Genomic DNA, 21,606 nt, shown 5'->3' with positions numbered 1-21,606 from the left:
CTCTCGGTTTCTCTGATGTCGCTTTAAACCCTTGAGTATACAGACATTAAAAGACACTTGATGAATGTACTAAACATTCCTCGCACACTTCTCTTCCAGCACCCAGCTGACCTCAAATCCTGAATGAAATGAATTTGCATTTGTTTTTAAAAATGTCTCATTTTATGAATCAAAATGTCAACACTTCTGAAAATGGTCCCACAAGACACGTTTGTATCTCTTGGCGTTTAAATTGCTGGATCAATTTCCCATTAATACAAAGGGTGTTTAAAGGACAAATTCTCTGCCTACTGCAGTGAAAATTTACCCCGAGGTATGACATTTCACCTGCCACCGAGTGCAAGATAGTTGATTATAATGGACTGCAATAGCTAGATTTGCACATAGTGGTAACAAAAGAGGGTGAGCGTTACAGAAAACCTTGTCTTTCCTCATACCTTTTTGCTTTTTTTCGCCGTGGAAACTTGCATGCTCTTTGCAGTTTATATTACCACACTATCCAGAAGCCACTGCATGAATTTGAGCAGTTTAATTGTGTGCCATAGAAGTGCAGAGAGAGTCCTGAAGAGTTTCCACTCAAAAAGATGTGAAGAAACTGGGGCATCGGGGCACGTCTGAGGTTTTGTAGCTGAGCAGCAGCCACAGTGCCCAGTTACAGCTTTTCCAGTTCTTATACTGGACCACAGAGCTGTGAGCCCAGTCATGAGTTCTTTTGCTTGCAGCTGTGCTGATGGCCCGCAGGGCTTCGCCACAGCTAATCTGTGCTCCTCAGCACAGCTCTGGCTTGTGTTAGAAGAAGGGAGGAGGACAGTTGGCAAGCTTCAGTCCCCTCCTCCTCAAATGAAACATGGAGGCAACTGCAATGAGCTATCAGCCAGCTAAGGTAGACAGTGTGGCTCCAAATCATTTCAACCCAGGGGCATAGTGGACTGGAGCCTGCACTAAGGCATGTTTACCTGAATAAGTGCCAACATAACCTAGGAGAACACACCATAAAATTGCACCATGCTGTCCCTCCCATGCGCTATCACAGAAACCAAATGCCAGGATGGAAAAGCACCAGGAGCTGAATAAAAGAGCTTCGGTGTCAGAGAGCCTTACTCAGTTCCCTGTCTTCTGCTGCAGGCCATCTATGCTTCCCAGAATTCCCTGGTCTCTTGCCAATTCCCATCACCAGCTGTGATCTGTGGTTGCAGTGCTCAGCATTTGTCTCCTCTTTGTGCAGGGAGACCTGCATCGGTGTGTAACAGTTCTGGAGTCCCAGGCCTCCCAGAGCTGCCCTCCAAACATGAAATCAAAATCTTCTTTATTCCTTTATCTTCCCTGAGATCCAAGATGCTGCAAGTGTGGGTTTGCAAGTCTTCTGAGTCCTTCTGATGGGGTTTGTGAGAAAAGGTTCTGACAAATAGTCGTGGCTGTCAGGCAAATTCGCTGGAAGGAAAACATCACTTCCATATTGAAGAAAAAGAGAAAGGAAGACCTGAGGAACTACAGGCCAGTGAGGCTCACATCTGAGCAGATCATCTTGGAAGAGATGTTAAGGCACATGGGAGATGAGGAGGTGATCTGAGACAGCCAGCGTAGCTTCAGTAAGGGCAGATTGTGCCTGACTGATCTAGTGGCTTTCTATGATGGTGTGATGGCATCAGAGGAGAAAGGAGAGGCAACTGATGTCACCTACCTGGACTTGTGCAAGGACTTGTGACATGGTCCCGCACCACATCCTTATCTCTAAATTGGTGAGAGATGGATTTGAAGGCTGAACTGTTAGGTGGATAAAGAATCGGTTGGATGGTCTCAGCCAAGGGGGTGGTGGTCAGTGGCTCTATGTCCAAGTGGAGGTTGGTCGTAAGTGGCATCCCCCAGGGGTCAGTTTTGGGACCAGTGCTCTTCAACATCTTCATCAATGACATAGTGGGATTCAGTTCAGTCTCAGCAAGTTTGTGGATAACACCAGGCTGAGTGGTGCAGTTGACACAACAGAAGGAAGGGATGCCATCCAGAGGGACCTGGGCCGGCTTGAAAAATGGGCCCTTAAGAACCTAATGAGGTTTAACAAGGCTCAGTGCAAGGTGTTCAACTTGGAGAAGAGAAGGCTGTGGGGAAAACGCGTTGCAGCCTTCCAGTATTTGAGGGGAGCTTATAAACAGGAGGGAGACCACCTTTTTACACAGGTGGATAATGGTAGGACAAGGGAGAATGGCTTTAAACAAAAGAGGGGAGATTTAAGTTAAATGTTTGGCAGAAATTCTTCACTCAGGGGGTGGCAAGGCCCTGGAACAGGCTGCCCAGAGAAGTTGTGGATGCCATCTCAGGAGGTGTTCAAGGCCAGGGTGGGGTGGTAGTAAACCTAAAGCTGGAGTGCCAGCCCAGAGGAAGCCTGCTTTCTGCATGTAGCAGATGAAACATTCTTCAGTCTGCCATGTTATTTTCCTGGAAGAATCATTCAGTTCCTGTCTCTGTGTATTTCTATTGAGATTGCAGTTTGAGTAGGAGCGGCTCCAAGATGTAAGTAAGTGTCTGATAGGAATGCCACTCCTTGCTTTAGGAGGCCCCAGAAGTTCATTAGATGTTTAATAGCTTCCAGTCAGAGCTGTGCTCGATGGATCTGAACTGGTGACCGAGAGGGGAAAGGTTCCCTCGCACATTTACAAACCCTGAGGCATCTGTTCCCCAGACACAGATTTGTCCAATTTCTCTACACCACTGATGACCTGCCCTGAAATGATACTTGCATTCCCTAAGGAAATCCCTTGGGTTGATATCAAGTAGATAGTTATTTTTGGGTCCTTTCCCAGAGAGAGAGAGCGCTGTATTGCTCCAATCCCTACACACCAAATAAATATATCATCAGGCTGTAGTAAAGGACCAAAAAGCCTTATTGAAGGGGAAACAGATGATTAATAATTGACGATAGTTCACTGTATTGTTTTTGAGCCAAGTAAAGCTAATAGAGCTTTTCTATAGCAAAGATAAAAGAGTTAGAGTATCAAGACTGAATTGATTGCAACATTTAATGGGAACATAAAAGTCAATTAATGAATTGCAACGGTTAAATCTGCATTAAAGTGAAACATGCATCTCCCAAGCAGTGTATTAAGCATTTTTAAAGATTACATAAAGTAAACAGGAAAAAGCAACAACAACAAAACCCCCACACCTTATTGACTTGTAAATACTTGTGTATTTTTTTTCCCTGGGGAAGAACCTCGTGTGACCACATTTTTAATCCATTTATCCTAAAGCTCTGGGTGCATGTGTATGCATGTCAGCACCTTTCAGAATTAAACAAAGCCTTTCCAAGACGTTGATCAGTGATTAGTTCTAACAAAATTCTCTGATGTCTGGCTGCGGTGTCTTGTTGCTGGGAGGACTGTAGTGCAGAGAGAACAGGCTCCACAGATGTGGTTGTGATAAAGGCTCTGAAGGAGGAGAGTTCCCGGCTGCTAGGTGGCTGAACGTTATCCATCCAATGTGCAGCTTCCTAATTTATATGTATGTTCTGTATTTATCTGCAATAACAGAAGAACATACAATATTGAAAAGAGAAAACTATATCATTGGATAGAATAGCTGAACTTCTGGTGTGTGAGGAAGGTTTTAAAATGTCCTGCATTGAATAACTTAAATGTTTATTGCAGAATAAACTTGCAGCCATTCCTTCTCAGTGACAGTCATTATGTTCTAATGTCTCCTCCCTTTGCAGCCTTTTTAAAGCCATCCATTTGTTCTTCTGAAACCTTTGTCCAAGCATGATGCCTTTCCCACCCAGCAATCTATCAGTCTTCTTTCATGGTCACCACTCAATCTTCTGGTGGGGACACATCCCCCTCTTGGCCATCTGGCCGCACTCGGGTCCTGTTTGAGCACAGTCCCCTCTGTGCTAAACCCAAGCTTGTTAAACCCATCTGCAGAATCTTTGACAAGCTCAGAGCCAGAGTCTGTCATCCGAACCTGTGGTGTGTTATGCCTTAGGACAGCAGTGACCCCATTAAAACCACTTAGAAGCATGCATACTTAGGAGTTATGCTCATCTGCTCCCACGTGGTTCCCCTGATCGTTTCACATCCCTGCCAGTCTTCTCTGAGCAAACCATAGACGTGTTATTTTGACGTACATCCATCCCTCCCATCCTTTAAAAGTAAAGTTCAACAAATAAACAATTAGGATTAAAATAAAAATGGAAACATAATGGAAGCATGGAGAAGCAGTTATTATTTGCCTTTGCTTGGAAGAGAATAAGATGGAATTAAAAAATAAAAGGTCGTGTCAACAGCATGACTTAGTTTTTTACTTATGAAGTTACTGAAGTTTAATGGTATGAATTTTGGTACCCCTGACAGTCTACTGAGTGTTCACATTTAATATTGCACAAGAAGTCCGAGGCCAGGAAAATGCTCAAAGCTCTTCTGAGTTACAGCCTGGTGCCTCACAGGAGAAGACTGTTTTGCTTCTTTAACTTTTGTAGCTCATTTGCTGCCTGAGACAGGAATCCTTTGGCTTGAGGAGCACATGACTACCTATTAAAAAAACGGTTTATGACACTTTCCTGTAGAGGCAATGTGGTTACTGTAGGAAGCTGCCTGTTCTACTCTGATCAATACCAAACTGTACCTGAGCTCTGACTCAGGAATCCACACATCTCAGGTGGGACTGCATCCAGCTTGGTGTAAGCAGAATGTTTCCCAGCCCATGCGAGGAGTTTACCAACTGTATATGAAAGAATATTATCTTTCCATTCATTGAGTGAGTTCAGAATATGCTTAAGTAATTGAAATGTGCAGTGTCAGCTTTACTCCCTTTTCTTGCTAACCGAATATTACACAGCTGCGTTTAGTGCTAGACTTAGCCCTAGGTGCCATGTTCATGCTCAGGAAAATGGAAGAAAAAGATGTCTGGTGTGCAGGGTTTCTGTTGCTCAGCAAAGCAAGTGCTGAAGTGCATGCCTAAATGCTTTGTTTTACTGCAGCCTTCATCAGCTCCCAGTCTGTCCCCCACTGATTACAGTATGGGAAGAAGTCCTGGCTTTCTGTTTCCTCTGCTAGCACATTTGTCTTTGCAGTTAGAGAGACTTTTGCTTATATGAGCAGTATGGTCTCTGTTGCTGTCGGATGGGCTACAGGAAAATGTGTGCAAGGGGCCTCTTCAGTACTTTTTACATTCAGCAGTTGGGCACACTGCAATTATTTTAATGTCTGTTGCTTTCAGGAGCACAATGGTGCTGCATGAATATCATGGTATAATGAGATACAGCAGATGACTGTAGCATTACAGTATTTTAAAGAGGGAGATACAGGTGGTGAGCCAATAACTAAACTGTTGTCTTTTTTTCTTTCATTATTCAGCAGCCTTGTGTTTAATATCACTCAGATCATAAATGAAGTTTATGGTAGTTCAAGTGGATGTTACAAAACCAGTCCCAAGCTTTGATCAGCTAAACTGAATGCTACATTTCAGATGGGAATGAACAGCCAGATCTTTACAAGGACAGAATAGCCTCAGAAATGGCACTGCAGCCCTGTGGGCTTGAAGTGCTGAGCACCATCAGATCACGGCCATGCCACCAGGCATTAAGGTGACCCACAGCAGGGAATGCAGCCTGGGACCTTAGCTTGTCCTTGCTCCTGTCAGTGCCTTACGCTCTCATGCTGTGAAGTCTGCATTCATATGTTGAATTCTGAAATTGGCCTCCCCGGGACTGACTCTCCAGGACCTTTCACTGAGGTGCTTTAATTAATTTACCAGTTTCCCTGCTGAAAGTTTTCAGCATTCCCTGTGATCCAAAGAGGAAGCTAACTGCCACTGCAGCACAGGGATCAGCTGAGACAACATGAAATGGTCTCTTGACAGTGTCCCTTGGTAATAACTTGATACAGACCAAAACTAACTTATGAACCAGATGCTGTTTTAAAGGTTTCTAATGACAATTGGGTTAAGCACTTTAGGAAAAGGGGGAAAAAAATTTTTAAAAAAAAAAGTGAAAAAAACCTGTGATGACCGCTATAAATGATGCGATCAAAGTAAAATACTGGTGTCATGCTCCCGAGGTAGGTAGAATTTTCAATGAAATCGATGAAAATTTGTTTCCTCCAGGGTGGCACAATTACCTTTGCTTAAAATCAAACAAAAATTGGTTTCTCTTCCAGAGAGTAATGAAGCAGTTTAGCTTTCTTAAATATTGCCTTTCCTGTTCTCTGAAACATTGATTCTGTCCATTAACTGGAACACTATTACACTGCTGATTGACCTGAAACATTCTGTGCAAAAAGGGAAGAGGCTGGTGCAGAGCTTCCAGCTCAGATGCAGTGTTTGTTTCCCATGGTGGTCCTGGTGGTCAGCTTTGTTTTGTGAACTGACTCGACTGAGGGCTGATGGGAAGTCAAGTGAAGCACCTGGCACCCTGAGTCTGCAGCCTTTTCTGACCTACTGAAGCACTTAAATATTCTTAGCTGCCACCCGGAGTAAATAAGTGCAGTGTCATTTGGGTACCTTCAGATGAAGAGAAGTGATGACCCAGCACCTGCTGAAGTGATTGCTGCTTTGCCACTGCACTGAGTGAATCGGAGCAGGCTTTTGCTGAACAGATCACAAAAAGCCAGTGCATCGGTTTTTTTTGACATCTGAGTGCCATAAGCTGGAAATTGCAGTCAGTGGCCATAATGCTGACCTTAGAAATGCTGGATTGTCCCCACTGCTTGGCAGGCCTCTTGCTGTCCAGCTCACCAGTTTGCTAACAGAGTTTTTCAGCACTGCAGTTGTTCAAAGTACTGAGCACAGTGGTATCCATGCATTGGCTAGTAAAGAAATTCTGTATTTCACAAAAGAAAAAAAAAAAGATGCCTGAAGATCTCAGCATCTAATGCTGTGTTCTGCTCTGTTCTGTAGCAAGTGTATTACTATAATTTCTCTTTCAATTTTCAGCAGAGATAAAATATGATTAAAATAGAAACTGCAGTTCCTCTTTCTACCTTCCCTTATGCTTACTGGTCTACAGTCTTCTTTCTAATGCAGGCTTAACACCTGCCATTTTCTTTTTATTCCTCTTTTTGCTTCCTTGTCTTATATGGGTAAGCTGCATTGCTGAGAAAAGGCAATAAAAGGTAAAAACAAAAGAGCTTTATTTTATAAAATCCCCATTATCTTTGATCACAGTCCAACGCTGAACTCTCCTGCGTCATTTGACTTAAAGGAGCTGTTCATTAATCGAGCGTGTGTTACAGATCTGAAGCATGCTGCACCAAGAGGCCATGCTGATCATTTGCAGGGAGCAACTGCATCAACAGATGAGAAAGCCTGAAAATAAGCTCAGACTTTGTAGAGGCAGAAGAGGAGATGACTCACGTAGTTAGTCATGTGAAGTGACTGGGGCACAGCGCTGGGATACAGTCAGCTTTTGGCCAGAGGGGCAGTGGATGCCCCATCCCTGGAGACACTCGAGGCCGGGCTGGATGGGGCTCTGAGCACCTGCTCTGGCTGTAGGTGTCCCTGTTCAGTGCAGGGGAGTTGGAGTGGATGACCTTTAAGAGTCCCTTCCAACTCAAACAATTCTATGATTCTAAGTTTCTCCAAGTTTGTTGAGTGTAGAAAGACAGAACTGAAATGCATTGGTTTCTCCACCTGCCACTTAAATATCAAAATGACCTTTGAGGGGAAAGAGATTGCAAGTGCTTGTCTCAGTGCAAGTGTAAAACATTGTAATTGTTTGCTCTTACAGTATCTGGAAGCACTTCGGGCATCCTTGTAAGCACAGAACGATTTGACCTTGACTTTTTGTTTTGTCTGTGCTGTTTTGAAATTTATGTTGATCATCCATGTTTTGTTGCAACTGTTTATATTTCTGAAGAGCTACATTTATGTCAGAGGATTTCTGCTACTTAAAATGAGAGCCCTAAAGGGCTGCAGTGTGAATGTGACTGCTTCTGCAATCCCTCATCGAAGGTGAAGAAATCTGGATGGGGGAGGGCAGAACCTGATGTTAGCTTTATATGATCTGAAAGGTGCTATGAAACACAGCAGTGTAACAAAGGATCTCTGCAAAGCTGCTGCTGTTCTCCAGTCTTGAAATGTTGCTGTAAGAAATCTTGTCTCTTTAGAGATGAAATGTATGTGTACATATATCTGTATGGATATGGGATGCTTACCATTTTCATCCACAGAATGGAAAAGTTAGTGCTGTTCCCCCACCAGACAAACAATGCTGTTGCCAATGGACAGTGCAGGCCGTTGTCTCTGCTGAATACAAATGAGAGAAGATGACTTCCTTTTTTACTTTGGACTTTCCCCCCTAGGCTACCATTAAGCCCAAAAGTAGCTGAATTATTCTAACTGTGCGTGGTACCCAAGGGCAGCTTTGCTTCTCTGTTTTAATTTATCTATGTAGCTGTCTATATCTAAAATAAATTCATCTTTTGTCACTGGTACATATATATATATACACATGCATATACTAGATGTGCATTTCCAGTAGTGCATTTGGAGCTTAATAATCTTTGCTCTATGAGCCTGCTGTGACCATTTTCTCTCCTAAGGGTCAGTTTACTTACCTGGCAACAATACTCCTACTAACAAAATAATCTACGGGCATTTAGGAGCACAGGAGCACTTTGGTCTGTTACCACTCCTAATTTTACAATACTAATTGGCAAATATCATCTTTTTTTTTTTTTTTTAATATTTACTGCAGTAATAACCCGGTAAAGTCATTTTCTATTCAGAAGGAGCAATTAAGAAATTAAAATCAAAGGCAGAACTACTAGAAAATTAGTGGGTTTTTAAGTCATGCAACATTTTCCAGATTGTTCAGTAATTTTTATGCTTCAATTATTATGTGGGATGTGGATGTCTTAGTATGCAGCTGCTGTGAAAGCATTGCTAATGCTTAGATTCTGGGTACTCGTACTCTTGAAAGGTGAGAGGTCCAACTCAAGAGTACCTTAAAATTTGAGAGAGCCCTAAAGTGTAAATATTGCTATAAAACTGCTTATAGTAGCAGTAGTAGAGGATGTTTTTTTCCCCTTCCCCTTGCTCCCCAACACTCCAAACCCCAAGCAATGTATAATGTCATGAACATCAAAACTCATTCATTCCTGAGGCTGGCTACATTGTTTCCTTAGCTCTGTATAACAGAACAAAGTTCTCTGTAAGAGAGGTGCATTAAACCTGCAGATGATGAGTCCAACATAAACTTGGAGCATGATTCTGCTTCCTTTGAACGCAGCTTGGTGGGACCTGGATCTCTCCTTGCCTGGCACACAGACTGCTGACTACAGAGACAAGAGAAAATGTGGTAGTGACCTGCTAGCGTCTTGGGGAGGAGGCTGCATACATCTCCTACAGTGCAGATTTTTCATCTGCTGATTGCAAAAAATTCTTCCTGCAGCAGAAGTGAAAGGTCACGTCAAGCACTTCAGTTCAGCCTATCCACCTATACAAATCAAACAGAAGCAGAACTAGGACTTCTGGTCTTCTGCCAATCTGCTCATAAACTTCTGCCGTGAAAATCTTCTTTCATATCTTCTTGGACATCTCACCTATTTGTTCAATCTGCGCTAACCTGTAACAGCCCCCCAGGCTTCTCTGAGCACTTTCCCTGCTTTGGTGGAGGCAGCAGACAATTAGGAACGTGGTTTACCAGCCATGGTGTTCTCTGAACGCTGTTTGAGAACGCAGTTTACAGTGTAGTGAGTGAATTCTTTTGATTGCATCAGGCAGATTTTAGAGCTAAACTGCACTCACAGCCTGCATCCTTTGCATCCCAGGAGGCTATTATTTTATCCATAATACTTTTTTTTTTTAGTTTATTAAAGCTGTATTTCTTATGTTCTACCAAGTAACTGAGTTTATCAGTTTAAGTTAACATATATACAGCTATGAAAATGTAAAGAAGAGAAATACATTGTTGTATATAAATCTCTGAAGTCCTTTCCATTTTTCATCTTTGTCAAAGTGGGTTTGGGGGAGTTCAGTATTCACTGTTACTTTACAGTTCTCAAACTGGCATTTGGCTTCAGAAGAGAAAGCAGCTGATGTGGTTAGACTTTCAGGTGGCTTGCGTGTGGCTCTCTTCAGATTGATTGTGTGAGGTTTCAAGGTGAGCCAGCCAACTGTTTTGTCTTGGTTGTATCTGTGCATTCCTGCTGGCTGTCCTGCTCCTTCTTGGAATAGTGAGGTGGTTATTTTATATGGATCAGGTGAGCAGTCTTACCAAAAGTAAAGTAAACTGAGCTTTGGCTTCTTCAGCTGTTCAACATGAAGGTCAGATGAGACATCATGGGAAAGTTTTGAAAATAATTGTCTAAATTCCAGGTAACTTTTTTCTTTCTCCATGTGTATTTGTGTAATTTTCCTATAGAAGCAGGCCTGAAAACAGGATATTGATTCTATCCTCCTGCTTTTGCAAATTAGAAATAGAGGTAATTCGGGGTGAGCTTCCCTCTGCAGAGTGACTGGTGGAGTCACCATCCCTGGAGGTGTTCAAGAAACATGGATACATGGCAATGAGGGACATAGTTCAGCGGACAATATTGGTGGTAGGTGGACGGTTGGGCTAGATGATTTAGAGGTCGTTTCCAACCTTAATGATGTTCAGTGTTCATTGACACCACAACCTAAGTGATGAAATGGGTGTGGAAAAAGTGAAACATTCAGAACTTATTTTTTTTTCATTAAGTGTATATGTGGAAATTACCTAAGTCAGTGAACAGAATGTCATTGAAGTACATTTTGTATTCCTTAACACAATTTGCATACCTTTTGTTTTATGGGAGATGGAGAGCATGATATTGGCCATTGGATGTTCCTTCTGCAGGAGGCTCTGGCAGCTCAGAGCTCACCAAAGGATTTAACTTTTCCCTTTTTTTTTTGCTTACATCTTAAAACATGACCCACCTGGGAGGAGATGTATGCATTACTTTAGTCAGCAATCCTGCTTTTCACTAAGAAGGAGCTTTATGCTCTTTCCCATCACAGTTTTGCCCACGGTGAATGTTTAAAACCCCTGAGTCAGGCCTTAACAAAATAAATAAGCAAGCCACACAGCTGACTTAAGGTGTGATGCATGTCTTGCTGGCTTTTTGTTTCAGGGTGTTAAGCTTTAACCCTTAGCCCAGGAAGGCCGTTACCAGGCTTGGAGGCTGTCTCTCCGCACATGAGGCCAAAAGCCTGGGCTGAGGTGCTCCCAGCTGAAATTTCATAGAATCATAGAATGGTTTGGGTTGGAAGGGACCTTTAAGATCATCTAGTTCCAACCTGCTGCTATAGGCAGGGACATCTCCCTCCAAACCAGGTTGCTCAAAGCCCCATCCAGCCTGGCCTTGAATGCTTCCAGGGAGGGGGCATCCACAACCTCGCCGGGCAACCTGTTCCAGTGTCTCATCACCCTCACAGTAAAGAATTTCTTCCTAATACCTAGTCTAAATCTACTCTTTTCCAATTTAAAACCATTTCTTCTCATCCTGTCACTACCTGCCCTTATAAAATGTCCCTCTCCAGCTTTCCTGTGGGCCTCCTTCAGGTACTGGAAGGCTGCTGTAGTCTCCTTGGAGCCTTCTCTTCTCCAGGCTGAAGAGCCCCAGCTCTCTCAGCCTGGCCTTGTAGGGAAGATGCTCCAGCCCTCTGATCATCTTCATGTTTCTCCTCTGGACCTGCTCCAACAGCTCCATGTCCTTCTTGTGTTGGGAGCCCCAGAATTGGATGCAGTACTCCAGGTGGGGTCTCACAGAAGCAGAGTAGAGGGGCAGAATCACCTCCTTCGACCTGCTGGTCATGCTTCTCTTGATGCAACCCAGGATACGGTTGGCCTTCTGGGCTGTGCTGTACCTCTGGGTGAGCTCAGGAGTCCTCCTGCTTCTGCAGCCACCTCACAGGATGGACAGGATAAATACATGCGTGTGTGGATAGATAGATAGATAGATAGATAGATAGATAGATAGATAGATAGATAGATATGTCCCTTGTGCTTGCAAGCAGGAGGCTGTGAGGTGGTGAGGCCTGGCAGAGGGCTCCTGGCTAGGATACCCTGAATGCCCTTCGTTCCTACAGGCCCCCACACAGGTTTGGTTTGGAGCCTAGATAGCTACAGAGAAAGCTCGGGAGCTGTAAGGAAGATGGCTGTCCCCATAACGGGCTGCAGCCCGACGGCCCCTTTAAGGAGCGCGACCTACGGCCGGCTGGCTCACCCGCCCGCTCCTGTTTCGCTTCCCCCGCCCCTGCCTGAGACACTCGGAGTCAAAGCAGGTGCATGCGCAGTGCGCTGGCAGCCGGGCGCGCGTGCGCAGTCACCTGCTGGATGCCGCCCCTCCCTCCGCGCTCCTCCCCGCCGGTACATCCGGGTCACTGCACGCCCGCCCGCACGGCCGGTCCCCTGTGGTGCTTTGCAGCTCGCCCCCTCCCCCTCCTCCCCCCTCCCCTCAGCGCGGGCGGCTCCGGCGCTGTCGCCATCCGCCCCTGCCCTGCGCGGGGTCCGGCCCGGCCCGGCCCAGGGAGGCGGCGGCTCCGGCTCCGTCCGCATCGCCGGGCGGCTCGGTGAGTGCGGCGGCGTGCGGGGAGGGCGGGCCGGGCTCGCCGCAACCTCCGCGCCTCTCAGCCTCGGCGGCGCGACCCCCTCCTCCCGCACGTTCCCGCCGCGGCCCGGAGGGGACGGTGCCGCGTCCCATCTGTTGCTCCTCCGCAACTTCTCGGGGCTGCGCCCGTCCCGCCGGTCCGAGGAGCGGCCCCGGGGCTGCCGGCCCGGCTCTGCGGGCGGCTGGAGCGGCGGCGCGGCGGGGGAACCCGAGGCGGGGGAACCTGCGGCGGGGGCGTGCGGCGGCTCCCACCCGCGCGTGCGGCGGGCCGTGCGCTGAGCGGAGCGCTCGCACCGGGGCGGGTTCCCGTAGGGACGGGGTATCCCCGGTGCGGTACGGCGGCCGCCGCCTCGCCGCGGGATGAGGTGAATACGGCGGTTCAGAGGTGATTCTCATCTGTTCGTTAACCGGCTGATAGAATCACGTTGTAATTTGGTCTGAATTTTGATTCGGGAGTACAGGCGTGTGCAACTCGGTTCTGTCTTGTTAGTTTGCAGTCTGGTGTAATATCTTCTTGTGGTCGTAAAATACGACAGCCTTCTTCACAGGCACATCCCAGAGAAAGAAACCGGGAGCCTCCTGGCTGTGGCAGTTCACGAGGAGTTTTCCTCTTTTCCTCTTCCACTGCACACGGATGTCAGTGTGGCAGCTCTGTCAGGTGTGATAGCAGTGTCTCACCTCTTATGTCCGTCATTCTGATTTTTCTCATGGTGTAAAGTGGAAACACAGGTGTCACATCAACACACGTGTTGATCCTTAAGCCTGGAGAACGTTGCGGCTAATACAGCAGTCTGCCCTATTACCAATTCTGCAAAGTTTGCTTTCCACAAACTTCTTTGTTTTTCCTTTTTACACAGTTTTATTTCCTTGTGCCGATTCCTTGGGTCGTGTCTATACAGTAAATGAGTGTTTTCTGTAGTGGCTGTGGCAGGTAGGGGTATTGGACAGCAGAGGTTCTGCTGTCAGAGTTGGAACCTGCACCGGACCTGTCAGTTGCAGCCTGACGTATATTGTTCTAGTGAGACGCGTTGCTGGGCTTCAAAAAACATCTTCAACTCTGTGTTGTAAGGGTAATGGTAAAAACCCGAACGATGTGAATAAAGCACTACTGTTCTGTGAAATAGGAATGGCTTTTGTTTGTCATACAGAGAGCACTGCATTATTGAAACAGAAGCTTTTAGTGGAAGTGTAGATAGCGTTTTATTGAAGTCAAACTGTGAGGTTTCTTCTTGCCTACATTAGCTGTCAGAGAATAGGGACAGTAGAAGGAAACAATCCCGGAATCAGTTCTAAAATACCTCTGTCATGAAGCATTGCCATTGTATGAAAGTGAGGAACGAATATGAGCCTTTGTGTTATGTAACTCCCATTTGTCATCAGGTGCTCTAGATTTTCCTCATTGTTTGCAGTTTAGCTGAGGCCACCTGAGGTGAGTGATTATTGAAAGACTCTTCTGAAATCCTCTGCCTCCTCGCTTGAAACCTTTCCTGCAGGAGCCTGGCTCCCTCTAGAAACACGGTGTTAGCTGGCTCTCTGTTCTTGCAAACATAACTGTTCTGTTCCTTCTCTTGAGTTTTGTATCATTTTTGTAACATCTGCATATTAAAAAAAAGTATTATATCTTATGGCTCTATGTAACTAGAGTGGTAGCTAGTATACATCTTAGCAGAAGCATTAATTTGAAATGAATGCAGTACTTAAAGTAGTTCAGGGAAGGGTATGTGGAGCTTTATTAGAAGTCTGTAAACAGACGCCTTGAATGATGCTTACTGGACACCTGTATAAAGAGACAGAAGGGTGGGGAATATTTGTGTTGCTAAGTACTGCATTATTGAATGATACGGTAATAGACGTCTGTCATTTGGAAAATAATGTGTAGGGGGCCACTTTGGGCTTCTGTACCTGCTTAGATGCGGTAAATGTAAATGCAGGTTTTTTTCCCCTCCACGCTGGCTCTAGGAAAATACAGATGTGCAGGCTGCCTGCAGCACTGTTGTGTTGTTGCCTGCCAGCTAGGGGCATGGATGGAAACAATCATAAAGGAAAGGTAAAACTTACATGCAAGAAGTCAGATTTGTTTTTTAGCAGTCACTGAGTTCTGGTTGTTGTTACTTCTCAAGTAATAGTGCTAAAGTAAGTCAAGGTTATCACCTTTGCCTGCTCTTCCTGCAAGCTTGCTCTCTTGAAATTACAGCAAGAGTTCTCGTTGATGTTGACAGGTTTAAGTTGAGAAGCGCCACTCCTGACTCTTAAAGCTCATGTTAACTACCCTGAAGTATACTATAAATAAATATGAGATTTATTAGAAAAAATAATGAAAATACATCTTCAAAGCTGTGAAATTGCATCTCCTGGAGTATTAGTTGCTAAGAAAACGTGCTGCAGGTAAGGTGTGAAGCCCAAGTGAACGTAAGTGCTGAATCTCCGCAAGGCTTGAGTGGCAGCGGTGCACTCTTGTGGTTAGCGCTGGGATGCAGAGATGAGGGATCTTCCTGGGAGTTGTCCTGGTCCGGCTGAGTCCCCCTTGGTCTCTCAGAATGGCTTCAAGGGGATGACCATGAGGGGATGGTACAAGGAGTTAAGTGCTGGCACGTAATAGCCCTGGCACCTGGAAGTGGTGAATCAGGCAGGCAGGGTAAGATTAATTTCAGAGCGTTTTGCAGCTGTAAGCAGTGACCAGTTGTCTGTACCTCTTGACATCTTTTCAACACCCATTAATGTGCATGTATCAAGAGCGCTTGTGCGGAAGGACCGTTGATTTAATCTTTATAAGTCTTTCTTTAATATTAATCCGTGCATACATAATCTGTAAAGAGTATTTATATGGTTTTCCTTGTCATTGGATAATTTAACACCTCTGATACGAGTCTACCTTTCTCTTCATGTGTACAGAGACAGTGGCTTGTTTGATTGCTGTCGATTTCAGGATCTTTTATAAATTCACCTCAGTTTCTCTTCTGTGGTTCAGGAATGTTCTCCTGAGTGCCATGAGCTGGCTGCTGCAGCTGGCAGAATGTTTCAAGTGGTCTGAAATTTGCTGAGAGTAACAGGCTGTCTTATATCGGTGGTGTTTTACGTTTGCAGTTCCAGTGCCGATTGGAGGTAGAAGTACTGCAATTATATAAACAGCAGAGCTTAGCAGAAACCACCAACAAACAATGAATAGCTTTAGAATTGACTAGGTAAAGCTGGAAGTATTTTTAGTTACAGCGCTTTCTCCTGTGTTCCCCGTCTCCTGTGGTTTCAATTGCATTCTTCTTTTTAGAACTATCATTTTGTCTCCTCTGTCATGTGAAAGCCTGACACGCAGAGAAGACCTTCACTGTGGAGACAGTGAAACCAGTTGCAGGCAAAGCAATTGAAAGGTGAAAGTAAAATGGTGCGTTCTGCCTTTTGCTCTTGAGTTTCAAGGTAGTTCAGAGGCAGTCATAGATAAGAGGTAAAGGCTGACAGTGTCCTTCCATTCTTCCAACCTTTGTCATTTGCTTACGCTGTCTTCTTCATTTGCTGTTACTGCCAACTGTATCATACGGTCTTAGTTAAATGCTTAATGATTTTTATCTCTGGTTAACTCCAGAAATGTAAAGATTAGTCATGAAGTTATGACTTCTAAAAATGATTTGAGGTACCAGACTTCTTTTTTTAGTGTTCTGTCACTGTTTCATGTGTTTCAGGAAATAGTTCCGTCTACTTCATTTGCTCCATCCTAAATTCTAATATTGCATTTGGGAAGTAGCGTGTGACTGAGCAAAGTCAGTGTTTTTTCAGCTACACAGAATCATTATGGGTCTGTAGGAAAAATCAGACTGAACGTCTCTGAAATAAGTACTAGCTCCAAGTATATAAAAACTGGTTTCCTCTCATAATGTTTCTATAGGAGGCTTTTTTTCCTCTTGTTTTAGTGGAAGTACACTATGGTTTGTGGTCTTATTTGCGAAGTGTTTGACTGATGCTCTGGCTTATAGATCTGCAGCACTTGGGATTCCCAGGTGGTCTCTATGCAAATAGTAATTGGGTCTGGGACAGCTTAGCTTGCGAGATTGAGTGCATTCAGTTTGGTGTGGCTGTACTTACTAAAATAGCCTGCCTTGCAAAACAGGCCTTCTGTCTGCCACCCACACCAAACCCTAAAGCCTCATCTTGTAGGAGTTAATACGTTGGTCTGGAAGGCTGATTCTCATCAACATATGCTCCACCTGAATTGGTGACCACCAGGCAAAAGAAGTTCTGTACCAGCAGTCATTTTATGTATGAGGAAGTGGGGCAGGAGGCTGTCCTAGATACATCCTTAAAAGCCCTTTTTACATCCGCCTGCATACTTAACCATTCTCTGGTAGCACGAGGCTGCTCTGTGAGCGAGTTCTGTTTAACTGGAGCAGTTCAAAAGCCTCTTAAATTCAGCCAGGAGGCAATTCTGGTTCTCCTTCAGCGCTAGATGATTAAATTAAATGAAGCGTTAGGGTGAGTAACTTCTGGTGTGCTGTACAAGGTAATAGATGAGTTCCTAGGAGCCCGAGTTGTAAATTAGCTGACTGGTAAGCCCTGTTTCTGTGACAAGTGGATCTAGCAGTTGTATAACTTCAGAAGTCAGATGTCATTGAGTGTGCTCCCAGTCAGGTGTGGCACTGGAAGACTACTGGTTCTCTATTTGGATTTGTAGCACTCTAGAGGGTAACATCTCACACACAAGGAAATCTTTGTGTTGGACAACGAGGTGCTTGCTTCTGCTGATGTACAAGATTAATCTTTTCTTAGTGCAAGAAGTGTAGTTTTTTGAATTCTAGGCTGTCTGTTCAAAGGCACCGATAGACTGAAATGAACATAAAAGAATGACTAGAATACATTCATAGATCTGTTTCTTAAAAAACAAACCAAACCTTCCTCTCTGTTTAGTGTCTGCCTGAGAGATTTTGCTCTCACAAAGCATGTTCTGGGCAAGAGCTTGAAAAGCCAGTTCATTTCTTTTTGTTGCACCTTTTATGTGCTGAGGCATATGGTTATTTGAAACTGTTCCTTAATGTGGAAGTGAAATATGTAACCACTAGACTTTATGAAGGTTCATCTTGAAGGTAAAATTGCTGACCTCTTGCATAGATGAGGATCATATGGACAAGACAGAGCATTGTATGGTGACTGATAGTCAACAGTATTGAATTGATTTTGTGTTCGGATTTCCTGCTTGTGTTTTGTGAAAAGATGTTTGTCAGTCAAACAGCCAATTGCATTGTAATAATAGTTTTGTGGTTTATTACACTGGGTGCTTTTGTGCTCACATGCAACTGACTGAAATTGTACTCTCGAGAACGCTGAAGTAGTACTTCCCCTGCTTTAGCAGGGCTTACCTTTGCATCTCAGCGTTCAGAACTGAACCCATCTCTTAGCAGTAGTACCAGGATAATGTGACCTAGTTGGTATCTCCTAGCCTGAAGTTTAGAGGATGATATTCCAAGAACTTTCAAGCATCCGAACAAATCAAAAGTTGTTTTCTTTCCAGAAATTTCTGGTTTTAGCAACATTCAGGCTTGTCCTAGAGAATCTTCTAGTACTTCTTAATAAGTGTGGGGTAGAGTTGTGTCCCAGGAGGTAATTGTTGCAGGTGAGACTGGCAGTAACATCTAGGAAATGGCAGCATAATATGCTATTGATTAAGACTTTGAGCAAATACTGTTATATATTGATGTTAATATTGTGTCAGGTGTTCAAAAGAATTTCAGTCAAAGTACTTCAGTAGCTGCCAAATGTGAGACTTGGGAACAGATGTTCTAACTGTATTCTTGAAATTTTTTGACAGCTCTTCAAACAGCTCTGGTGTGCCTGCAGCAGGGTGTTTTTGCAGGATTTGTGTCTCTTGCTTTGCTCCTCTTCCCCTTCCTAGTACAGAATATGCCTCGTTTTGACTCCGTTACAGTCCCATGAAAACTCATATTCTAATAAATGTTGGTCCAGTCAAGCAATATGGGGGGAAAAAAAGAGCTTGGATGGGGATTGTGTCTGAGGTGAGGAGTGTTAGCAGTAAGCTAGGAGAAGGAGCAGCTTATTTTGAGCTGAAAGTAGGAAAAAGTGAGAACTGGAGTCTGGGACTGAGTGGGGACAACTTGTTCAAAAGGTAGTGGAGAGAAAGAGTTGGGAGCTGGTGGGCTGTGTGACGGCTGTCAGTGAGGCACTGCCTGAGGGGGTGTGTAGGAGATGCTAATCTGTCTCTCAGCAGCCTGGGGTCATCAAGGGAAACAGGGAATTGCTGGACAAAGAAAATACGGGAAGAGAAGAGTTGACGGGAGAAGCAAGAGAGATTTGGGTCTCTTGGACAAGGATATCTTGGGAGAAAAACTAGGGTCAGAAAAGCTGTAGGGAATGGACAACAGTTAAATAGAACATCTGAGTCTTCTCTCCTACCATTGGTAGATGGCATGTCTTCACCACTTCAGCCTCATATGTGGTGAAGTGATAGAAACCAGTGCAGGGAGCATATGGTTCTGATCCCATTCACGTGCCACTTAGCTACAAGGACGGATTGACTGCATTCATCTCCTAGTTATGGGTATATATCTGTATTTTTTTCTGTGAGGTTGGGGATAGAGTACTCAGAAGGCAGCCTTGGTTACGCAACTGTTTCTATTGCTTCAGTTAGGACCCCTGCTTAACCCCCGAGGACAACGTGGCTAATGCTCATTTTGTTCTGTCCTTGAGTATCTTGTCATATTCTCATAAAATCTTGCTCCAGAAATGTAATTAATTTTCTCTGGATAGTCTGGTGCTGTTTTCTGTATGGTTATTTGTTACCGGAATGGCCTGGTGAGATGAGGAAGTGGTTTGCTTCCTATTTTACACATGAGCAAAGGCAAGAAGAAGAGAAGTTCAGATAGTTCTGCATGCGTGGCTAGAAATGACTGGAACCTGAGCCCTTTTAGAATAGTTTACATATTACAGCCACATTGCTATCAGATTTGCTGCTGTTTTCTTGCTGTGATTCCATTTTAAGACTTTTTTGTTCCTTTGGACTTATAGCCACTGTAACTGAGTTGGAGAATGTGGCAGTGAGCGAAGTCTTGTAGATTGTTGTGGCACAGAACGGGGTTGTTTCATTTTGCTAGAAAGGCAGAGTTATTTCTAGTATTATTTTTTCCGCAAGTGGATATTTGCTTGCTCAGAGAAATGAGGAAGGATTAATTCTGACATTGTGTGGCTCTCAAGAACTCATACCCTGGTATTAGTAACTCCCACAAACTTTTGATACGGATACAGATAGCGTTGTTTCCTGCATTCCTGGGCTGTACCCTAGGCACGCAGCTTTAGGGCCGAACTTGAAGGGTCAAACTTTCAGGTGCTGTAAAAAGATACCTGTTAGTATTCAGGCAGTATGGCAAAGTCACGGTGGTAGTGCAGCTTTATTAGCAGAATTTGGGGTAACCAATTCCTTTCTCTCCTCTGTGGTGGAGGAAGGAGGGATGAGCTTGTTTTTATTGTTCAGTTGTTTGAGTCTTCCACGTTGCTCTGCTTAGCTGTTTAATGTGATAGGCAGCCCTGCTATATGTAGCCACGGGAAGGGAGGAACTGCGAGCGCTTTCTGTTTTGTAGAGCCCTGTGGCTTCTCACGTTTCTCTTAGAAGAGCCGTATCTGTTTATTCTGTCACTAGAAGGAAGGGTAAAACGCCTTTGCTATTCTTTTTTGGATCCTCCTACTAACTCATCATCCAGTTTTGCCTGGGGAGCTTCTGCTTAAGATAAGTACTATGAATGTAGCTTATCCTGGTTAGAAAGCTGCATAGTATTTTAAAGAGAGGAAAAAAAGTTTACTCCTGGGTAAAGAAAAGAACAGCAGCCTCTCTGATGGAGCTGTGGTTTTTTGCCTTTTCTTGCCAGGCCTACTGTGCTGGCTTTTGTTCAGTTAATGTTTGGCCGATAGCTGCAGCTAGCAGGGCTAGGAGCACTTTGGCTGTAGGCTTCTCTTGAAAGCTTTGCGTTCACTGGCAATGAATATCTTGAGTCTTCAGCATGGAAATTTCTGTGCCCTGTTAGGGAGGAAATGATCACGTGAGTAGTTTTGATCTGAAAACTCAGATGGTTCTCCGGGCTTTTCAGAAGCACAGCTGGCTGCTGATGTGATACTGGCTATGTGACAAGCAAATACAGGGACTTTCATGTTTACGTAATGTTTATGTTTGTAAAGGGCACAGAAACAAAAACTTTAAACAATCAGAGCCTTGGGTGCTGTTTTCTGGCCTTATGCAGGTTTTCTGTGTGCTTAGTTATGTGATCTGTCAGCTCTACCCACCTTCACTTCTGTGGATGATTTATGCGGGTTAAGTATCTTCAGTTCAAGTAAGAATTGTAGTGGCACTTGGTAAAGGAACACGAAGTGCAACATGCTGAAGCATGGCTACGTGTGGGTGAGTCAGGCAGGAGCTGGGAGTAGCAGCCCAAAAAAAGAAGAGGAAGTACAGTCATTATAAAACTTCATTTTAAAAAAAAAAGACAAACCCCAGCAGCCATCCGTCAAGAGAGGATGGGAATGCGATAAACTAATACACTTGGTATCTTACAGATATACGGAGAGTAACTATTTTTCTGTGTGTATGTAAATACATATAGATAAAAATACATAGGCATCAGACATGCACGCACATACTAGCATATGTGTCCACATACTGTGCAGCATAGTTAGCCATATCTTAATATAGTACTCCTGGAGGGCAGTTTGGAGCCCAAACAAACCTGAGCTGATGTAGAACCACGTGTATTTTTAGAAAACTAATATTTTAATTGCTGGACAAAATGCTTAAGTGATTTTAAGGCCTCTGCCTTGCCATGCCACTGATATAGGCTTCGCTTATGCTTTTGTTCCATCTGTTGAGGGCAGATCCGTTTTGCCAGGGAACAAGCGTGTGTACGCTCACCAGAGCACGCTGTGCGTTGCTGACAGCTGTTAGGAAATAAAACACACTGACTGCAATAAAGTACAATTTTCAGTGTGTCAGATTTACACCACTGCCGTGATGATTCGGTACTGCTTGTTGTTGTATATGTAATAGGTTCAGAAAAAGAACTA

At 44.3% G+C, this 21,606-nt stretch overlaps 1 protein-coding gene across 1 annotated transcript in view; it reads left to right on the top strand.

Annotated features, from left to right (window-relative positions):
* FAM49B (family with sequence similarity 49 member B) overlaps positions 12,090–21,606 on the top strand; it is a 72,098-nt gene continuing 62,581 nt past the window's right edge. The window contains 2 exon segments of the mRNA XM_021386315.1: positions 12,090–12,457; positions 12,459–12,522. Coding sequence (XP_021241990.1) covers positions 12,105–12,457; positions 12,459–12,522 — 417 coding nt within the window. The 5' untranslated portion in view covers positions 12,090–12,104.

The sequence above is a fragment of the Numida meleagris genome, chromosome 2 (assembly GCF_002078875.1).
Source record: "Numida meleagris isolate 19003 breed g44 Domestic line chromosome 2, NumMel1.0, whole genome shotgun sequence".
NCBI lineage: Eukaryota > Metazoa > Chordata > Aves > Galliformes > Numididae > Numida > Numida meleagris.
Note: the sequence above shows the minus strand (reverse complement) of the source record. Positions and strands in the feature narration are given on the sequence as shown.